Genomic DNA, 20,587 nt, shown 5'->3' with positions numbered 1-20,587 from the left:
AGAAAGTTTCAGTCTCATTGCTAAGAGACTGAGTTGTATCTAATTCCTCTGATTTTAAGGTAAGGGCTGAGAATACAGGGATACAGACTTTAAAAACAGTACAATATAGTCTGAAAGATGTCAAATGTGTTCTTTACACTGACAGTTTATAAATAGTGATCAAAAACTGGGGTGAGAATCGTAAGAAAAAGATGACCTGGTGATCTTCTGAAATATTTTATCTTACTGTTCTAATGCCTTAAACATGTTAAATAAAAAACTTCCTTTTTGTTAAATACTACCTGTATATTCAAAGACATCATTCACTCAAGGTATGTACAGCAGAATAACTTACCTTAGGTACATTAAAAAAAAGGCAGTAAAAGCACACTGACGACTTGTCCATGTAATTATCTTGCCATGTTTCTTGTAAAATTCTTAAATAATTTAACAATAAATACACATGTTTAATTAAACCAGCTGGTGGCACTCTTGTGCCACTATTTTGGATTTAATATCACAGTTGAGGAACACTACAAAATCCTTTTTTAAATGCATTCTCTGTCCCTAAGAAACAAACTAAAAATCAGGGAAGCTCAGTATACAGTGTTCAACAGAGAGCTGTATGCTTGCAAAACTTAGTTGAAAAGATTACTATAGCTTCCATTTCAACTACATTCCTAAACAGAATTTTTTAGACTCCAGCTGCAAAAATTAGAATCCACTATTTCCAAAAGCAAAGTCAAGAATTAAAGATTAAAAAATTATTTTGGGGGATTTTGACCCAAATATGTGGAAGGAGAACTGAAATATTTTTTTTTCCAATCTCTTTGAGATTATGCATTCACATGAAACTTACTCATATGGATACAATGTGATAAACATCTAACTAAAAATATCAATTTTCTGCTTTCTTTTGCAAAGGAGGTTGTTTAACCTAGCAAAAAAAGAGGCTCAGGAGACACCTTATCACTCTACAACCATCTAAAAGGAGGTGTAGACAGGTGGGTGACAGTCTCTTCTTGAAAGTAACAAGAGAGAGGATAAGATAAAAGGCCTCAAGTTGCACCAGAGGAGGTTTAAATTAGATATTAGGAAAAAATTTGTTGTAAAAGAGAGTGTAGTTTATTCTTATTAAAATCTCAGGAAAGGAAAATAAGCCCTGAGAAACTGAAGCAGCAGCATTGGGTAACAGAGCTGCCTGACCCTTCGCACACAACGTGTTTTCACAGAATCACAGGGTGGATAAGGCTGGAAGAGACCACACTTGGTCATCTGGTTCAACCTCCCTTGCTCTAGCAGGGTCATCCTAGAGCTGCTTATAAAAATTTTGTCAAATGATACTACTGAGAGAAATTTTCCATGATTCCATGCTGTTGCAGGGTGATTACTAGTCATCTGCAATAGACAAAGTATTCCCAAGAAAGGAAAGGAAGGTGTGTGTCATTTAAAATGCAGATGTTTCTAAAGACCTCTGCACATCTGACCATGAAACAGATGATGCTCCTGCCAATAATCTAAGACTTGCTTTGTACTTTCCCATGAGAAGACAGCCAAATTTGTCTGAGACTAAACCTTCAGAATTCAAACTATAGTCTGTAAGTCTCAGTGAAGCCTGGAGCATCACAATTAAGAAAACCTCGAAGCTGCAACCTCTCACAGAGCACTGGCCAGCCCTTCAGCTGGATTGCACACTCTTACTCGAGTCCAAGACAGGCCAGGATCAAGAATGCCTGGGTCCTCGGTGGGAGAGTACAGCAGTCTTTGTTAAGCTGCAGTGCCTGCCTGCTGTGAAACATGCTGGAGCCAGACAACGGAAGGGAGGACCTGGTGCAACTACCCTGCACCCAAGAGTGGCCAACCCTCCCTCCTGGGATTCCTGGGACTCCATTTCACTGCAGGCAACTGGAATAAAAAAAATTATTTCAAATCCTAAGTTACAGCAAGTATTTATGAAATACTAGGGATTTTTATAACCTAATGCCAGTCCTGATAGACTAACCCTGTTGAAATTCACTGTAATTTAAGTAACCTGTCTGTGGACATCTCAACTGAACAAACTGCTGCTCTGTGTGCATGAGGTACACTCAGTGCTAGCCCATCACCTCCCAGGTCAGGCTGGGACGCTCCCCTGCTGACCACAAGTTACTTAGGACAGAGCAGGACTGAAAGGATTGCAAAAGCAGTGGTGAAAAACGGTGAACATTCAGTTCAACCTTCATTTCACTATTGTTTTTTATAAATTTACGACTAAACTGCTGCAAGAAAGAGGCAGTCTTGTCATTACCCCAACCACATGCTCTCACATCTCTTGTGTGGACAGCAATAGTTTTGGCCATGTGGTCCAACAGATCAATGAACAACTAATTCACAAGGATTATTTTCCAGGGAAAGCTGCTCCAAATCACTAGGCAGCTGCATAAACAACAGCTCCAACACAAGATAGGGCAAGGCTGCCCAATTCATCAGTAGCATGGTTCTAAACTGCATAAACCAAACATGAAATCCCAAAGATAGTTTTGCTGCAAGGAAGAAGTTTCAGGAAAACCCAAAGAGAAAATAAGATGGAGTGTAATTTCACAGAAAATCATTGTCTGATCAGTCTAAAAAAAGGTGCACTAAGTGGAACATCTAGACAAGAAAGAGAAAAAAACCCAAACTATGACTAATTGATTCCTAACTGCATTACTTACAGAATATCAGAGACTTCATCCTGTGAAGGCCTCTACCTGTAGCACAGAAAACAAGACATCAAAGCAGCTAAGAAACCTAAGGAATTAGAGTACATATAGCTTTAATTGAAACTATAATTTAGTTTGAATCTACTGCCTTGAATCTTAGAGGTAACTGTATTATGAAAAATTTGATTTTAGGGCTCTTGACTTCTAAACTATAAATTCTGCCCAAAATTACTGTAGACATAACAACATTCAAAGATCAACCACTATAAAAGAATGGATATTACACAGCTGGGGAGTTAAAAGTCACAAATCTACCCTATTCGTAAAAAGCAGTTAAGCCAGAAGAATGAAATAAAACCTTCATTCATAAAGCAAGGCATTGATGTGGCTGGTCTACCATATCGAATAACTTGAAAAGTAAGACTAAGAAGTGCCCAACACAGGAAACTAACCAAACCTGTACATTTCTTTGACTAAAAATTAAGGCTTTTCTTTGTATTTGCAGGCTTTTATTATAGTCTAACAAACCAAACACTAAATACTATATTATGGGATAACGTACACGCTCAGTTCATGCAGCATCCTTAAAACTGACAGAGCTAAAAGGCCAGCCCTCAACTGTTTCTCCAGAACATGAAGTCTTGTTTTGGAGGGGTTCAAACTCCTTTAAAAATCTCACAAATCCTAGCTTTCACCCTATAATTTAGGATTATACGCAACTGAGGAAAACAACAAATTCTTTTCTCCTCTTATGAGTTTAATGTTCCACAACTGGTGGCTGTGTTCTTAATTTTTGTCATCTGTCCCAAATTTCTTTTTTGGCAACCTGAAACAAGAACAAAGTAGTAATCTGTTTTTAACTTCCTACAGATTTAGCATTTCACATCTCCAATTCAATCAAATGTTGCAGAGAAAGTAAAAAAAATGTTTTAAGCAGAATGGTGTATCCATAAAGAAACCGGCTGTTTTAGGAGCTCCATAATTAATCATCACTAGTAAAGTGATATCTTTACTGGAAACTGCAACCAATGAATACAACTCCTCTGCAGCACATTTTCAGCAAAGTTTGCTAACATCATTAGGCAAGACTTCTGATTTCTCAACTAAGGTCTAGTGGGTATATCCAAGAGTGTGCTGCCTAGATTTACTTGGTCATTCATCTATGTTATTTTTTCTCCTGCAGACAAATCTGGTAAGAGAAAGAAACTCTGAACAACCTTTTTCTTGGCTTCTCTGTATTAACAGTACAAATTTTTCTTCAAGAAACCCTTCTGAAACACAAGTATTTTTCTGAAAAATAGTTATGCTGTGAAACAGGCATAAAACCAAAGATTAATTTTAAAGTGTGCTCATTTACCCAGCATTTGGGATAGCAGAGTGAGTCATTCAGTTGCTTGTCTCAGAAGACTCCAACCTCATGGAAACCCCCAAAGAACAGTGTATTTAGGTAGAGACAATGCCTTTGGTGTTCCCACTTACACTAAAAAAGTATATACCTAACTATAATTTTTGAGTGGATGCCAGCCTTGGCAGCCAGTGGAGACATACATTACACTGTCCATTGTCCTGCTCCTTCCAGAGAAGGAACTTTCAAGCTTTTTCATCAGCGTGTGGCAAAAAACTATTCTTACATGTTTTCTGGTTTCTGCTACACTTTGATTGGTTATCTCCTAAGTGGAAAAGTTACAGAATAAATTTTAAGTCCCCTGCTATAAAATAAGCTCAGAATCAAGATTTACTAACGCAAGGATAATGTTTGAATTCTTCTTTCCCTTTCATGTATTTTAAATCTATTTACCCCAACTTTTGAAACCTACCATTCCATGCATGTGCAGTACACAAAACTTTTAGAATGCCTCCTTTGGATCACCATTGAAAACGTTTTAAAAAAATTAAAACGATCCCTTCCCATCATTTGCTTTGCAGATTCCATAAGTATAATGTGAAAAAAAGTTTATGTGCCAGTTTGCAGGCATTGGGAAGAGTGTATTAGCAATCCTCGGGTTCTAGTGCATCATATGATGATTACGAATAGCCAAGCTATGCACTCGATTATTTATTTGAAATACATAAATATTGTTTATATTTTATAATCATATGTTTATCTCAGAGAATGCTTTGAAAGCTTCCAAAAATCTGGCAAATGAGGCGTCATTTTACATGTGTTTCAAGAACATTTGAAAAATGGATGGCTCACACTTCTTATGCCAACAAAACTGGAAGCCAAAGTAATGTTTCGGGATGACAGATATGCACAATTTTCCCTTACTGTTGACTTATTAAAGAATACTTTGTGACTAATAATTGGAAAAAAAGACAGAGGAAGAAATGGTCTAATTGTGTTTCAAATTAAGTCTTTCCACTGACTATTTTCAGCTTAGGAAAAGCGGAACTGGAAATGCTCCAGAATAGACTTGGTGTTCTAAACTAAGGAACACAACAGGCAGGAAATTAATTTTTTTTTAAAGTGTTTAGAAGAAACACAAACCAAACCTCTACTGTGTCTTATTTGTTGCTTATCTGTGACTACTCTCACAAACTGGAGTCTAACATCCTTCACATCTGCTAATCACACAACACATGGACCATAAGGAAACATACTCAAACTTTAAGCTCCCCAAATAGAAAAGCCAATAGTGCTCTACTCCTGCAAGAGCTAAAACAGACCATGACTCCTCTTTAAACTGCCTACAAATAACAGATGAGACTCAGCAGTCCAACTCTATTTCAAGACACCATTGCCTAACAATGACCATATATATCATCAGTTTATTTGTCTGCATACATTAACAGTTAGCTGCCTTTTCAAACAATGCAGCATTTAGCAATCCCACGTAAAACACGACCCTCAATAATTTTAATTGAGTACCAAGGTTTCTGTGTTATACCACTGCACAGGCCATGTCCACCTAAGAGCTATAGCAAAATTGCTATGAAACACAAACTTTATTATCCCTTATGTCCATTTCATGTTGTCCATTTTACTTCACAGGATCTTTTCACCGGCACAGATTTATTTATGTGTGCTGAGCTTACATGACAATTGCTACTAAGTGTCATGCCTCCAAAGCTCCCTTTTTTATCCTGAAAGAAACATAAATGCTTAATCTATACTACCTTCTCTGTCAAGTGAAGCAAAACCCATGTGGCTTTATTTCACTGGCACTCTCCTCTCCTCATGATTTTTATTCCTCATGCATCAAGTATAAATCTACAATGAGTTTATGTAAAAGCTAAAAAATAAAATGCAATTAAATCATGTAGTGCTATCAGCTAAATTTTGCATTATCTTTGTATGTGCAGAATCTCTCAGCTGTGCAAACTGGGTTACAGACATAAAGAGGGTGGGGGGTGATGCTGAACTGTGCCAGACCAGATGGCAGACTTCAAACTTATCTGCAACCTCTTCACTGAGTGTGTGCAGGACAATTACAATGACTGCCCTGAATGGAGCCTTTCACCCGCCAGACACAAACAGCTACACAAGCATCAGCAACACAGCTCTCTATTCTCCCCCCTCTGCTTTCTTCTCCTTTTACTGCAGCACAGCTCACTGAAAACAGAGACAACTTCTTGCTGGCAGAGGGACCAAAGGAAGAAGAAAAAGATAATGTGGGTGGAGGCAACAAGTTAATCATAGAGATACCATTTCCCTTACCTTCAACTCATGCTATTACTTCACTAATTTGGTCTACATACAACTAAAGCAACCCCCCCACAGAAACAACATTTTAAGGTGCATACCACTCATTACACAACTAAAAGTAGAGAAAATGATAAGCAACCTGCCAATTTAAGAAAGAATACTGTTCAAGCAAGGATTTGTGAAGTCATTTTGTCAAAGACAAATTTAAATTTAGCAAAAAATTATGGGGGTTAGGGTGGGGTGGAGACAACTGGTTTTTTTTTATTCCACAATACTTAAGGGGAGACTGAAGACAAGAACCTAAGTACAACCAGGAAACACTTAGTACCATTAAGACAAGGTCTCAAAACTACAAAGTGGTATAGTCCTCAAAAACATCAACATTCACAATGTCTAAAGAGGTAGTACCAAGAAAGGAAAGGAAGGATGACAACCAATAAACCCACAATTTTAGACAACCAAGGGAACTCCAGTCAAATCCCCTGAAAGTGGCCTAAAGACAAATTCAGAATGAGCACAATGATGGTTCTGGCCAATATGACCACTGACAGTTATCATCTGTCCTCATGTTGATACATCTAAACCCCCAGGAATTGCCTACAGCACAGGCTAGGAGGAAGACAAGACACTAAGGTGCCTGTCCAAATGCTCAGAAAAGAAGTTCTGAATAATCAATTACAACCAGTGAGTGTGTTCCTCCTCTCCCTTGCAGTCTCCTGTCCTTGGCTACAACCCTGCTAACGTGCACCAGTCCTCTGAGCCTCTGCAGTTCACCTAAATAACAAGGAATGAGACCCGGAATAGAAGCACAAAGTTCTGGTGTACTAAGTACCAGTTAAGTGCCAAAGCTGGGACAAGGAAGGAGATAAGTGTAAGGAAGAACTGTGAGGAAGGAAGGATAAGAGGGAAAGGGAAGTCACATCCTCCCATTTCTCCATTTCTGGTGGTTGTGGAATTGCAGCCTTCTTCATTAATGCTGGTCCTTATTACCAGCCAGAGAGTATACTAGACCACATATACCCGCTGTGGGCCAGTGCATGACTGCTTTTTTACAGAATTTTCCTGCACTTCCAGGTCAGAGAGCTGTTAAATTCAGAGCAGAACTATTTTTTTAAGATAGAATACTGAAGTTTATAACTGCAAAGCTTAATTTCCTTTCCTTACATCAAAACTGTCTTCCATTTTACTCAGCAAGAGCATAACACAAAGTCACAGCAGAAAAGATGACTTTTTAAAGTACCTATACTGCCTGGAGAAAACAGAAAATATCGGTCAAAAGGGCAGAGCTGCCAAGGCACTGACCTCTTTCAGAAGAGCCACAGCAGTAAAGAAAAATTTCAAAGGTCAGCTCACCTACAGGCAGTCTCAAGGAAGACAGGCAAAAGAAAAGAGCTAACTTGAAACACTACTTCAGAATAACAAATCTCAAAACGGTTCTGCTGTGACCATGAATAAATAGCCTCTCTCACTTTCTGCATAAAAACTGTTGGGTTTTTTCCCTACATGGACATTAGGACTTCTTCAAGAGCTATTTCCTCAGAGGGATGTTTTCTATTAGAAGCAGCACCATTGAGTCAACTGTGTGGGTGGGACGGTACGATTCAGCCCTACCGGTAAAAGGTGTTTTGGTTCACAACCTAGCCAAGAGGATTAATAAACCCTTAAACCAGTCTGTGGGCACTAAATGAATGACATCAGAAATAAATAGCTTTGTCGATACCCAATGGTTCTCCCAAAGAATCCATTCAAAAGCTGAATTCATTTAAAAAACACCACCACAGAATCTGTTACCAACTCAAAATAAAAGTGATTTCCGTTTCTCTGTTCATCAGTGATGAGAAAATAAACTTACTTCACAATAAGAAGTCCCATTCCATCACATAACAATTTTAATACTAAATAGTTGAATACCAATTTTTTAAATCTAGAGACAATATCTCAGAATTAAACACCTTCCTCAGGCTACTGAAATTGAAAAGAATAGATAGAGTCAATGCAAACAGCATGGTTAATGAGTGCAGAGGTTTCTGTTCTCAAGAGGAGAGCAGAATCTGGATCTCAAATTACTGACACTTTCTGGTTACCTCCTTCGAAGGAATCAATCATTCTTATCAACTTATCTGGGCAGAGAAACAATAGCCACATTCTTATATGAGAAGCAATCACTGCGTTGGTTCAAAGGCAGCCCTCACATGTCTTGGAGAAAAGCTTTTGGGGATGATTTTGAGCCTTGCAGTGCCCAAGAGCTCAGAAAGCAACTGAAACAGCAACTGCAATGCTTGCGGCAATATAGATTAGCCTCCTGTGAAGACAAAGCAACTTCTTGACCTCTGTCCCTTGACTCACCAACATCAAGTTAATTAAGGGCAGCAGGTGGTTTGTTGATTACTCATGATACAAAGGATTGAAAAAACCTGGGAGACAAGAAGGCCAATTGTACTGATGCCTCAAGCATGTAACTCCCAAAGGAAACGAGAGAATCTAGAGGGAGACCTGCAAGACCAACTGCAGAAAACACCTTGCATTAAAAATCAAAAAATGCAACATTCATGCTTTTCTTATGCTATGCAAGCTAGAGCAACTAATTCCCAAAAGTCATCTTTTTAGCCTGAGAAGAGACCAAAATGCAGGACTGCCTAACTCTACATTATAAAGACAGACATATAATCATGAATAACAGCTGGAGATGCAAAAAAAAAAACCCCTCAAAACCCCCAAAACAAACCACCAACCAAAAATAAGCCTTATCATACCATAAAAAGAAAATTGTTCTCAAACAAACAATATAATCAATGTTATAGGCTGGGCTTGAACACTTAGGCCTACAGCAATAATGCAAAGGTTTGCATTTTAACTTTTCAAAGAGCAAAGGGCACATTTCTATCTGTTTTGCTTCACTCAATATGAAATCTCCAATGAAAGCATACTGAACACAAACTATTCATACTGAAAGAACGTTGACCTAAACTGTCATTCATTTCTCACCATTTCAAATAAAGCTTCAAATCAAAGTGTGACCCCAATGAGTTGATTGTAAGACTGACAAGCCTGCATCATTCATTTTACATCAGATGAACTTTTGTTGCAGATGTGTAGAACCATGCTTTCAATACAGCCCATTCAGATTAGTTTTAATTATTGATTAGAATAAATTCAGCTTGTTCCAATTTTCTCTCATGAAAGAGAACATGCATATTAGTATAACTCATTTTAACAGGTCAGATTTCTGTTTCATAGAGTATTTCTACAAGAGAACTTCTAAGTTTAAGTTCTCAAAATTCACTGGAACATTTTTCACATTTTCTCTCACAAGTTACCAGCACTTGCAATGTTCACTGAACCGGCTGTTCTTACTGAACTTTCCTTTCTGATTAATCAATATCAAAGCATCAAAATCTCAAATGAATATCTGCTAATGCTGTATTGTAGCCCAGTTATTTTTCTGTGTTGTGTATTGCTTCAAAGAGCTCCTCCTGTCACATATTAAACAGGAATATTAAGCAACAGCAAATTAATGGTATAGTATAGCTCCAGATAGACACCCACAGATTGCTCCACTTGTTTCAGGTATTAACTGTACGGTAACAGGAATGGAGTTTTGTCAATTGTGCTTTCTTTATTCCACAGCTGTGCACTCCTCAGATTTAAATTAAAGGCAATATGTGATATTTACTTTGAATAAAAATATTAACTATAAAAACATTAAAATGCATGATTTGCTTGAGAGGAGGAAGAGATGGGGAAAGCTCTTAAAAAAACCAAAACACATTCTTGTAAAGAAGTTTCTTTGCAGACAGAACCAAAACCAGAGAAAGAAGTAGTTTCGACATGTGCAGTTCCTGTAAAAGCAAATCTTCAGATATTTAGCTACCAGTGCCAGCACAGGGAATGAGGTGTGAGTTCGAAGAGAAAACAAACAAACAAAAATCTTGAATTAGTGACACCCTACCTCAGTGATTGGTTGCCCTTGTGATGTCAAGTCCAGCTCCTGAGGTCTCGTCACCTTATCGATATCCAAGGAGTCCATGCTGGAAGCTGCCGAGGTCACGCTGGAACGGGAGGAGTTACTGATGGAGCGCACCTCAGCATCGCTCACTGTGCCAGCAGACGCTGTCCTCCTGTGCTGGGCAGTAACCACTGGCTTGCTGTCTTCTGCAACAGACTGCTGGGCTGCTTCATCCATGCTCAAAGAGGCCTTCTCCAGCTGTGCAGTGATGTCATCCAGAGACACGTTGGCATGTGGTGGTTTAGCCAACTTAGTGGAGGAGGACAATCCTTTCACACTGCCGTGCTTAGTGGAAGGTCGACTAGCAGGTGGTTTTGGAGTTTTGGGCTCTGTGGCAAGGCGTTTCACTGCAGCATTGTTTGCTGAATGAGAGCCGATGCTGCTGAGCTCCTGCTCTATGGAACAGAGATCAGCCATCAGAGCATCCAGATCCACAGTCTCCCCCTGATTCAGGGCTTCTGCAATGAACAAGAGTAGTCAGAACGTGCAGGGTTATTTCACTTGCAATGCCTCACTTTGTGTTATCAAATCTAATGGTTAGGAGAGCAAAGGAAGCAGGGTTTTCTTTTCCCATCTGTATTCCAAAACATCTGTGCACTGCTGAACAGAAACTCATTTGCACTACTATCCTTGACCAGTGCAACTTTCACACTGTTTAGGTTAAACTCATGTGTAAGCAAAAGAAGTCTATGAAAGTTCAGATTACATCTGAAAAGTTTAAATTGCTTTCCTGTGAACAGAATGTAAAAATGCATTTGCATAATATCATGCCTCACTTTTTGAAAAAGTGTAGATGTTTTGCTAAGCATTTTCTGCTAAAGTAATGCAACTGCTTTAAAAAAACAAAACCAAAACAAGAATACTATATATACTACTCAAACCTTTAAATTAAGGTTTCATTCTGTTTATCCTGAAAGCATTCTGTAACTATATTCCTGCATCCTGTTCTGCAAAAGAAGATGCTCTTTCTTCCTGGTTAAGAGATACACATTAATTAATTCTTTCATGAGACCAGATCCCAGAACAAGTTTTTTTTATACAAATACTACACTACAGTTCTGAGATACTAGGTGTTGTAAAAGATAGTGCTTTATGAGACTCAAATACTTGAAAAACACAGGACACCAGAAAGCAATGCCTTGAGCAAATACGTTCTCACCTCAGCTATAAGTGTATTCAAATGTTCTTATGTTTTACAATATTTTAATTTATAGTTGGATTTAATATTTGTCTTAAATGATACATGGTAAATAATTCAACAAACCATTCAAATTGTACATGGAGAAGCGATATGAGAAGTTGGCAAGATTGGTTTCCTGGCGGAGAGGTGACCTCTTCACTGGTGCCACAGGTTTGTCTGCATCCAAACTCTGAAAAAGATGAAAAAAAGGCAAAATAAAATTTGACAAGGAATTGGACAAGCAAATATTTAAAATGAATGAAAATTAATTTTCCCTTAGAAAAAATTTTAGAATTTACTGGTGTATATAAAAGCATCCCTGTTTTTCAGGCTTTAGACTGAAAACAAACATCGTCATACCACAGAGATTTAACTTCAGATATGCAGTGAAGAAAAGTTGTGAAACGCATTCTGCTTTATTTTAGACTCATAAGGAGAGAAGCATTTTCTAAATCCTTTTTTAAGTGGTGTTAGACACTAGCTCATTTTGAAACAGACAGCTGACTTACCTGTAACTATTTCTCTGCAGGAAATTGCACAACATTCAAACTGGGATGAGAGTCTAAGATATGGTCTAAGATATCTACCATTAATTAGCTTATGATCATAATCACGGCATAAGTCCTTAAAAACATTCAGTGAAGAATCCTATTTTGTTAACAGGGATTTAAATTCACTAAATTCAGGATTTTTTTTCAATAGTCTTTCCTGTAAATAAGATTAAGTTATGAAAACCAACCCCAGCCAGTTTATGTAGGACACATTTTTTTAGGAACACCAGCATAGGTTAAAAAAAGAAACTCCTTCTAACCAATACACTGAGTTACGTTATGATGACTAATATGGGTATAGTACTATAATAAATACCAGGATTTCTCTAAGTAGCAAGCAGTAGGGCACTGTGATCCAGCTGCTGACCCAAGAAGGGTCATTAGGTGCTGGCCCTGGAATGGAATGTGTTACATGGGGAACCCAGCTCTTGCTGTCACTGAAGCTCAACAGGCCTGTAGAACATCTGAAATTAGGCAATGCTTGTACTGATAAAGAGCTCCTGAAGATATGCTTGCCTGAAGGAAAAGCCTCTTCTAGTTCCAACAGAATAAAGTTTCTCACCTAAACATTTTATGTTCATTTTCTACATCTTTACCCAAGCATTTGTTAAAAAGATCAAATGCGTTACTTTTTCCCCCTAACATTTATTCTTCCTGAGCTCCCTCTCCTCAGCTTGGCCTGGACTTAAAAAAAAAAAAAAAAAAAAAAAATCCATAACCATAGAGACATCAGTGAAACTAGAGACTGAAGAGGCAAGTTAGGCCCTGTTCTTTCAGACTGAACCCACAGACTGCTACAAAAGATTTCCTGGAAAGCAAATATTCTTTTATTTGCTTATATATATATTCTGGGTGAAAGCACCTCACTGTGTTTTACTGGCATTAATAAAGTTATTGCAGATCATTGGACACACATGTGGTATGCCCTCACTATTCTCTGAGGACATTCTCCAGAACACATTAGATTGCTAAACCAGCAGTTTGGAGAACTGCTAAAACTGCAACAAGCACCAAAAGCTTAATTCTAAATAATCATGAGGAGCAAGTTTAATTTTTTTTTTCATTTAACCTGCACCACACAGCAGGAAAACTTAAGCAGAATAAATGTTAAGACACCCTTCATCAACACCAAATATTGCTCACAGACGCTGCAGATTTTGTGACTTTATAATGCTTTTGTTAGACCAAGAGTTAAAGAGGGAAAGTGAATTCAAATGATTCCCAGGGGCATTTAAACAATTTCAGATCTTTTAAAAAGCACTTACATCTGGGTCTTACTTTAAATCTCTTCAAAATAAACATTTAGGAAACCTAAAAAGAAGTTAAAGATCAAGGATCTCAGGGGAAAAAAAACCTTTCCTCCTAGTGCTCTTGAAGTCAGGCTGATAGATAGCAACAAATGCTGAACCTACAGGAAAATGCACTTTGGATCTCATTAACTCTAATCACCTCCCTTTATTGGGACGTCATGGAACAGCCTCATCAAGATTTGATGATTGTCCCAGTAAATGAACTGAGACACAACCGAACTCCATTAACTTGTTTATACATAACACTATGAGGTCATTCAAAGTTTTGGGGGAAATGTCATTTCTCAGTAGTTGCGAAAGATAGACGGGCAATTGTCAGGCTGTGCTGCACTGTCCTGAACAGCAATATGAAGGTAAGAAACAATGTGGGTCCTACTATCAAGTACCTCTTAGCAGGTTTTAAGAGATTTGCAACAACAAACTGAGACATCACCCTGAAGTCTGCATGTCAATAGTGTAGCTATAAGCCCTAAGTTATTATAGGCTATATATAGCCCTAATATTTCTAGGGATATATATATATATCCCTCTAGAAATATTAGCCCTATATATATATATATCTCCCTATATATCTATATATATCTCCCTATATATCTATATCTATATCTATCCCTATAGAGAGCCCTATAGCTATATATATAGCCCTAATACTTCTAGGCTACTCATACCTCTTAAAAAATGAGGCAGAAAACAAAGTGTCTAAGACTCACTGAACTGTCCTGTTATGATGGCTAATGTGATGGCTATAATAAGTGCCAGGATTTTTATAAGTAGTAAGCAGCAGGTCAACTGTGATGCAGCTGCTGACCAAGAAGTACATGACAGGGTCAGAAACTGCTGCCCCTGGAGTGGAATGTGTTACATGGGAATCTTTCAGTCACTGAAGCTCAAGAGGTCTGCAGAACAACTGAAATTAAGCAATGATTAATCAGCCTAAGAGCCATTGTGCTCCCCTGTGAATATCCTCACTCAGGGTGATTTACAAAGCTCATGCCTTCAAAATGGTTCACACCATTAAAAACCCTTCATAGTAAGTTAAAAACCAGCAAGAATTAGTACATACAGATTCATGTCACTCTTCCACTCATATCAAAAGGCAGGTTTCTTTATTGCCCTGCATGTGTGGGTTCAGGGAAAAAAAAAAAATTATTTTCCCCTTATACATTAAGAACTTGCTGGCAGAGACAGTAACAGGGATGAGCCTAAATTTGAAATCCTGTAACATGATTAGCTCAATTTTCCTTCAGTCTTCAGGCAAGATGATGAGAAAAACAGCCTCTTCTCTAGCTTAATGAACCTGCAGTTATCATACCTTTGCTTAATTCTACATGACCAACAGGGAGAAGACAAAATATGTTATTCAGGAAGGCCAGTTCACACAGCTGAGATACCCTCTGCAGGCAGTCACAGAGAAACGGCTGAACACCCCAGGAGTGCAGCACACCATGCAAAATGCAGTATCTGATTGTGCAGCAAAGAAAAAGCACTAGAAAGAAGGAAGGACTGAAAAATGTCCTATCAGCTGCTTCATTGATGCAGGAAGAGCACTCTGGAGCAACGGTGAGTCCTTGAGGGTGTTTCTCAGGGTATCTTATTATGTCATCAGTAGCAACATTCACAGCTTTTTTTATTGCTGTTGAGATATAACAAATAAATGCTGTCACAGCTGGGCAGTGTCAAACCACGTGTTTTGAGACACAGCCTACCTCTCGTCAGCTGAAGTCCGTGTTGCTCTACATACGTAAGGACAAAATACCAATTCTATAATTCTCGGAAGGAACCTTACCCTTTGTGATATGCCAAACTAGCACGTTGTGCAAAATGAACAACCTCAGGATGGAGGAAAAAAGGCAATTTATAAACCTTTAAAGATTACTGAACTGGTCACAGGCTATGGTCTGCCTTGCTGCAAGCGGCAGTGTCAGGCAGTTGGCATCCAATTGAAAAGTAACATAATACTAACAAAAATTTATTCTGTGACATGATTGAAACCACCCTCACCTGTGTGAGTTTGTCCAGTTCACCCAGCCAGGCCCCAAACATCTTGTCGAGATCCTGATCTTCCTTATCACTGTCTTCTTCTGCACCATGGTCAAGCTCTTCATCTGACAATTGCTCCATCTGAGGGGAAAAATAAAAGTTTGATACTCAAACTTTCTTATCAGCGTCTAAGAAAACTGGTGTCAGCTACCACGTTTCTGAAAGTGTTCCTAAATCAAAGCAAATGTCCATTCATAAACTTCATAAAAACTCCTGCTTACTAGTAAAGACTTACTATGGAAGTTTTAACAGATAATTGCAAAGCCATTTTTGCAGCTCACTTCTGTCAGAATGATGCAGAAAATGATGAAGAAGAGAGTTCACAATATCTAATATACCATCAGAAATTCATGCTAGTCTTGCACGTGTGTTCATTGCCAGCTATTGTTGGCAAAATCTACTGATATTACATTAGAAAAATCCAACTCTTGTCCAAGGAATTCAGCTGAGCACAGTTAAGCAACACCATTCAACTACAGGAAGCGCAGTCTCACTGCACAGTAAATAGATCACTCTACAAATCTGTAAACAGAAATGCTGCTTAAACAGGCCATAGAGAATGTCAGCAATACATCCCCTGAGACAGTTCAAATCTTGGACACTGACCAGAACACTCCAGTGATACTGCACAGTTTTTATTCAACAGAGGAACTTCTCACTGGAAGCAGAGTCACCGTAACATCTCTCAGATCTTCCTTCATTCAACTAATTTGTGACCAAGATAAAGACAATGCTCTCCCAAGTTTATCTATTATTATCTTGAAGAAAAATAACCTTTTGTTTAAACCTCATTTCCAAACATGTCCTCCAACCCCTTTTAAGGAGTTAAGACATATATGCCTTTCTATGTAGACTCATACTGGCAAAAACAGGGTCTGGTTCAGGAAGAGAATTTACATACTTGGGGGGGCAACAATCTAGGTAATAATTCAGAAGCAATCAGGCAGTACAGAAGGTAAATTTCAGAGATGTGCTACAGAAGGTCCAGAGACACATGAGAACAGATTACCAGCAAGAGCTACACAAAAAACCCAAATATGAGTTGAACAACCTGATTAAGTCAAGTCATGGGCTACATGGTTACCTGCTACATAGCTTTCAGAAAGCACCAGTTTACATTTTGTGGATTAAAAATTAACTAAGTGCTACTCTTCAGGAAAAGACAAATCTTCGAAAGCCATCGATTTCCAACATTGCACAGTCAAACTGATAACGGATGTTATGAAAAATGATTAAGGTGATCTCAGAGGAAAAAACTGCTCAATCCACCTTTTATTTTATATGACAGTTTTCATGCAAAAAAACCACTCCAAGATTTATTTATAAGTCCTTATTATTATATATTGCTTTTATTTCATTCTAACTTGATAAACTAGGTCAGAGGAGACCTGTAACTCTGAGGTCAGCAGAAGCTGAAGTCTCCCATGGATGCAAGATATTACCATCCAGTTGCTCTAGGCAAAGCTGATTCAAAGCTACTACCTGAACTTGTACTTTTGTGAGAGAGCACAATGCATGTGCCTACCTTTAAAGAGGCAATAATATTAAAGCCAACTCATCATGACAAACTGCACTGCACAAATACTGAACAAATTAAATTCACCACCCGAATCTCTTTTCTTCCAACACTTGCTTTGAGTCCTGCACTCCAAGGAACGAAAGGAAGCACTTTCTAAAATCTAAGGATGATAATGAAATTAAAACAAAACCAATATGCTTATGTAATATTGCTGCATCCTTCCACCAAGACTGCAGCAGTTTTTATATTCTGTAAGCCAGGCATGCCTTCCCCAGCAAGATTCCTCTCCATGATGCCTCCTGCAAGTCCTCCCACATACAAAACTGGAGACAGCATGGTAGCAGCAATTCATACTCTGCCTGAACTTCTGCAAAGCAAACCTAAGCTCGATTCCACTTTTGTCTCCCTTCAAAGCTTTGCCTTACTGCTTCTTAGGCTTTTACATGGACCACAAATACTGTAAATTCATGACAAAACACATTACACTTAAGGTGACGTGGTCCAACTGCTGTAGAAGTGCTCACATGGCATTTCTCAATGTCTAGATATATTTGAAGAACAGCAATTTTATTTGAAAGCTAAAGGAAGCTACTAAAAGGGTGCCTTATGAAATATGACTATGAACTGGCAAATCAGATAAATGGAAACTGTGATATAAACCATTCAGAGCACAGTATTTGCAAATACTTTACAATGCTAGCCTTTGCCTCTTTGAGCTGTTTTTGACACTCACTCTGGTTAGATGGACTTGTTTTGCTGTGCATTCATTACATGGCACTGTACATAACTCACCCTTTCATAAGGAGAAAAAGCTTGCTCTTTTTACTAATATTTCTGAGGATCTAAGCCATGGAAAGCATTCTCAATTTCCCATAAACTGTTCCTTTAGCTATTTTAACTTGGCATCAGAGACACTGCTTTGGTTCCAGTTACTCTGAAGACAGAATTAGCAGCCTAAAGAAAACTTTTACAAGTGAAGTACTGTTGTGTCAGCATGTCTGGCACTGAACCTTCTAGTATTTGCCAGCTCCTTGTAGTCCCCACCCAAGCTTCCCAATGTCAGCTGCATTTCCTATGAGCCTGTCAACATTTACTTGCAAAAGGCACACAGAGGTTAGTGTCTCACTTCACAAGCAGCTAATATTAAGTCAAAAGTTTTGTAAAAGGAAATCTTAGTATAAGTTCCACAACTGGAAGATATCCCCAAGGACATTAATTAAAGAATTAATTCAATAAACAAGGGCAGAGACAAAATGCTCAGAAAGCAGTATATGAACTTTTTGTCATAAGAATGTCAAAACATTAACCACTTCAAAAAAGAGTGCACATTCCAATAAAAAACTTCAAATTTTCCTTTTTATAGTAGTTTTCTTTCTCACTGTTGCTGATCACAGCAAACATGCACTGCACTTTAGCACATTATGATCTAAGTGAGAGTTATCACACCTTTCTAAGGATACAACATTTCTTTGTAACAAGAAATAAAACCAGCATAAGGGGTGAGGGGTTGTGTGCTTTTTGTAGTTGGCTTGGGGTATTTTTGTTAAAGGAGTCATTTAAAACTGAATTAGATGTAAAAATAGAGAAAGGATAATGGTTCTGATGTGATGCCATGAAGTAAGCCACTTACATTCCTAAAACATTTGCAGGGGAGCAGATTTTAAACAGTTTTTATTTCTGCCTAGATCAAACCAGATGACATGCCAAAGTAACTTCAGGATTCAAGCTATTTTTCAACGCTTCACCTTCTATTCCATTCAAGTGTATGCTGAGGCAGAACATAAAGAAAATGAGCAGCATCATTCTGGGATACCTAGACAAAAGATGGTATCAACACAGTGTAGTCTTTCATACGGAAGTGAGGCTTCCTGCACTAAAGCATGGTCTATGTATCATTTCATTATCCACTATGGGCTGTGACAGTCTATTCTGTCTGTCTGAAATGCTATTTAAACAGGCAGACTCATAAGCACGCTAAGACAATGATCTAGTTTCCAAAACAGTTCATCAGGTTTTACCTTAAAATGCATGAAGCATCTAGTATGCAAAAAGCATCTAAATGCATGCAGCATTTAGTTTACTAATAGTAGATGATGAGAAATTAAGGCTTTCATTAGAACGTTCCAGTTGTAACATTTAATCATAACATACTATTTTAAATTACAGTGTAAAGAAACAAAATTCATCAATACTTTAGGGGAATAAAGCAGAAAGATTTACTCTTTCAAGATGATTTTTATATTCTTAGTATGCCAGGACGAGCATGAGATAGTAAAACACTGAGAGAAGATGGAAAGCCCAAGAGCAATGCTTCAGATATACAATTTCAACATTTTCAAGAAAAGATACCACCACAGAATTCTGAAACTAAGAAACAGTTTTCTTTATATCAACAGATTTGGGACAGAGTTATCAAAAGTGCATCTTAAGTGTCTTGCACTGAGACCCTGGCATGAGGGAAGAGTCTTCCACTGAGTCCCTATCCTGCACATTTGCATGTTGAGACAGTAGTTCCTACCTTAAATCAACCGAGTTGATTGAGACAAATGGATTTTTTATATTAACAATTTCTCTTTATAAAGAAAACACTCTGCACTGGGAAAAAAAAATAAATTCTGAGTTCAACTGGAAACACAAATGTGCATAAAGGGTTGGCAACAAGAATGTGTTTATTCGCTATAATTTCAGAAGCAGTGTAGTAAGAATTTTGAACAAGAGATGCTTAAGTATGTTCAAACCCAACTGACAGCATAAAGCCCCCAAATGTAAACACACCATCTTTCAGGCAACTGATGTTTCTATCTCCAACCTTTCTTATTATTTAAATACAAGCTTGCACAAGATCCTGCTTATTCCTGAAGAAAACAATTTGCCTTTAAACACAACCATTGAATTTGTCACAAAGCTATTTCAGGGATGCAGTAAACAAGTCATGAATGTTTGAAACACCATCTCAAGAAAAACCTGCAGGATTCTAGCAGGTTTTCATCTCTAATATTCATTCACCTGATTGCTTAAAGAAATAGGGCTACATGAAGGGAAAAAAATAAAATAAAATGCTTTCACAAAACTGACAGGCAAAGCTCACATCCATGTTTCTAGACATTCCCATAATTAATGTCACGGTAAATAATGATAGGGACTTTGAGCACACACATTTATTTGTATCGCATTAATACTCTGTCCATGTGACAGGGACCAATCATATCTGGCACACTTTTCAGTCAGAGATGCTTATGCACTAAAACTTCTCTTTGAATATAATACTGCAGCACACTAAAACCAATGACAGGGCAGATCACTTGCTTTAGTATTTCTGTGTTTCTTCTTACTAAGCATGAAGTATTCTGAAAATAACTACTCCAGGAAAAGATACTTGGAGGAGAATTAGAAAGTTACAGGAAGCACTTTGTGCATTATCTAATTTATGTTAAAAGTAATCTAGATGAAAACTTGAACAAAAGAGCATTTGTTTTCTTTAAGCTTCAAATTATATAATAATAGCTGAATACATCCCAAGGCTACTGTAGGACAGACATTCCAATGCCTCTCAAATTCAAAAACTGAGATAAAAATCTGTCAGCCAAAAAATTCAAATTCAAATAAAAAAAATCTTATGTCAAGTGAAAGTCTGTTTCAATATGCTATTTTTAGCTATTTTTAGTCAACTTGGAA

The 20,587-nt window shown here is 37.9% G+C and overlaps 1 protein-coding gene across 2 annotated transcripts in view; it reads right to left on the bottom strand.

Annotated features, from left to right (window-relative positions):
• RAPH1 (Ras association (RalGDS/AF-6) and pleckstrin homology domains 1) overlaps nt 1–20,587 on the bottom strand; it is an 87,816-nt gene that overhangs the window by 39,109 nt on the left and 28,120 nt on the right. For both annotated transcript variants that reach the window (XM_066322665.1, XM_066322667.1), the window contains exons 2-4: nt 15,355–15,474; nt 11,577–11,682; nt 10,256–10,770 (exon numbers count right to left, since the gene is read on the bottom strand). In XM_066322665.1, coding sequence (XP_066178762.1) covers nt 10,256–10,770; nt 11,577–11,682; nt 15,355–15,474 — 741 coding nt within the window. The remainder of the gene's footprint in view (nt 1–10,255; nt 10,771–11,576; nt 11,683–15,354; nt 15,475–20,587) is intronic.

This window comes from Sylvia atricapilla, chromosome 7 (assembly GCF_009819655.1).
Source record: "Sylvia atricapilla isolate bSylAtr1 chromosome 7, bSylAtr1.pri, whole genome shotgun sequence".
In the NCBI taxonomy this organism is placed as follows: Eukaryota; Metazoa; Chordata; class Aves; order Passeriformes; family Sylviidae; genus Sylvia; species Sylvia atricapilla.
Note: the sequence above shows the minus strand (reverse complement) of the source record. Positions and strands in the feature narration are given on the sequence as shown.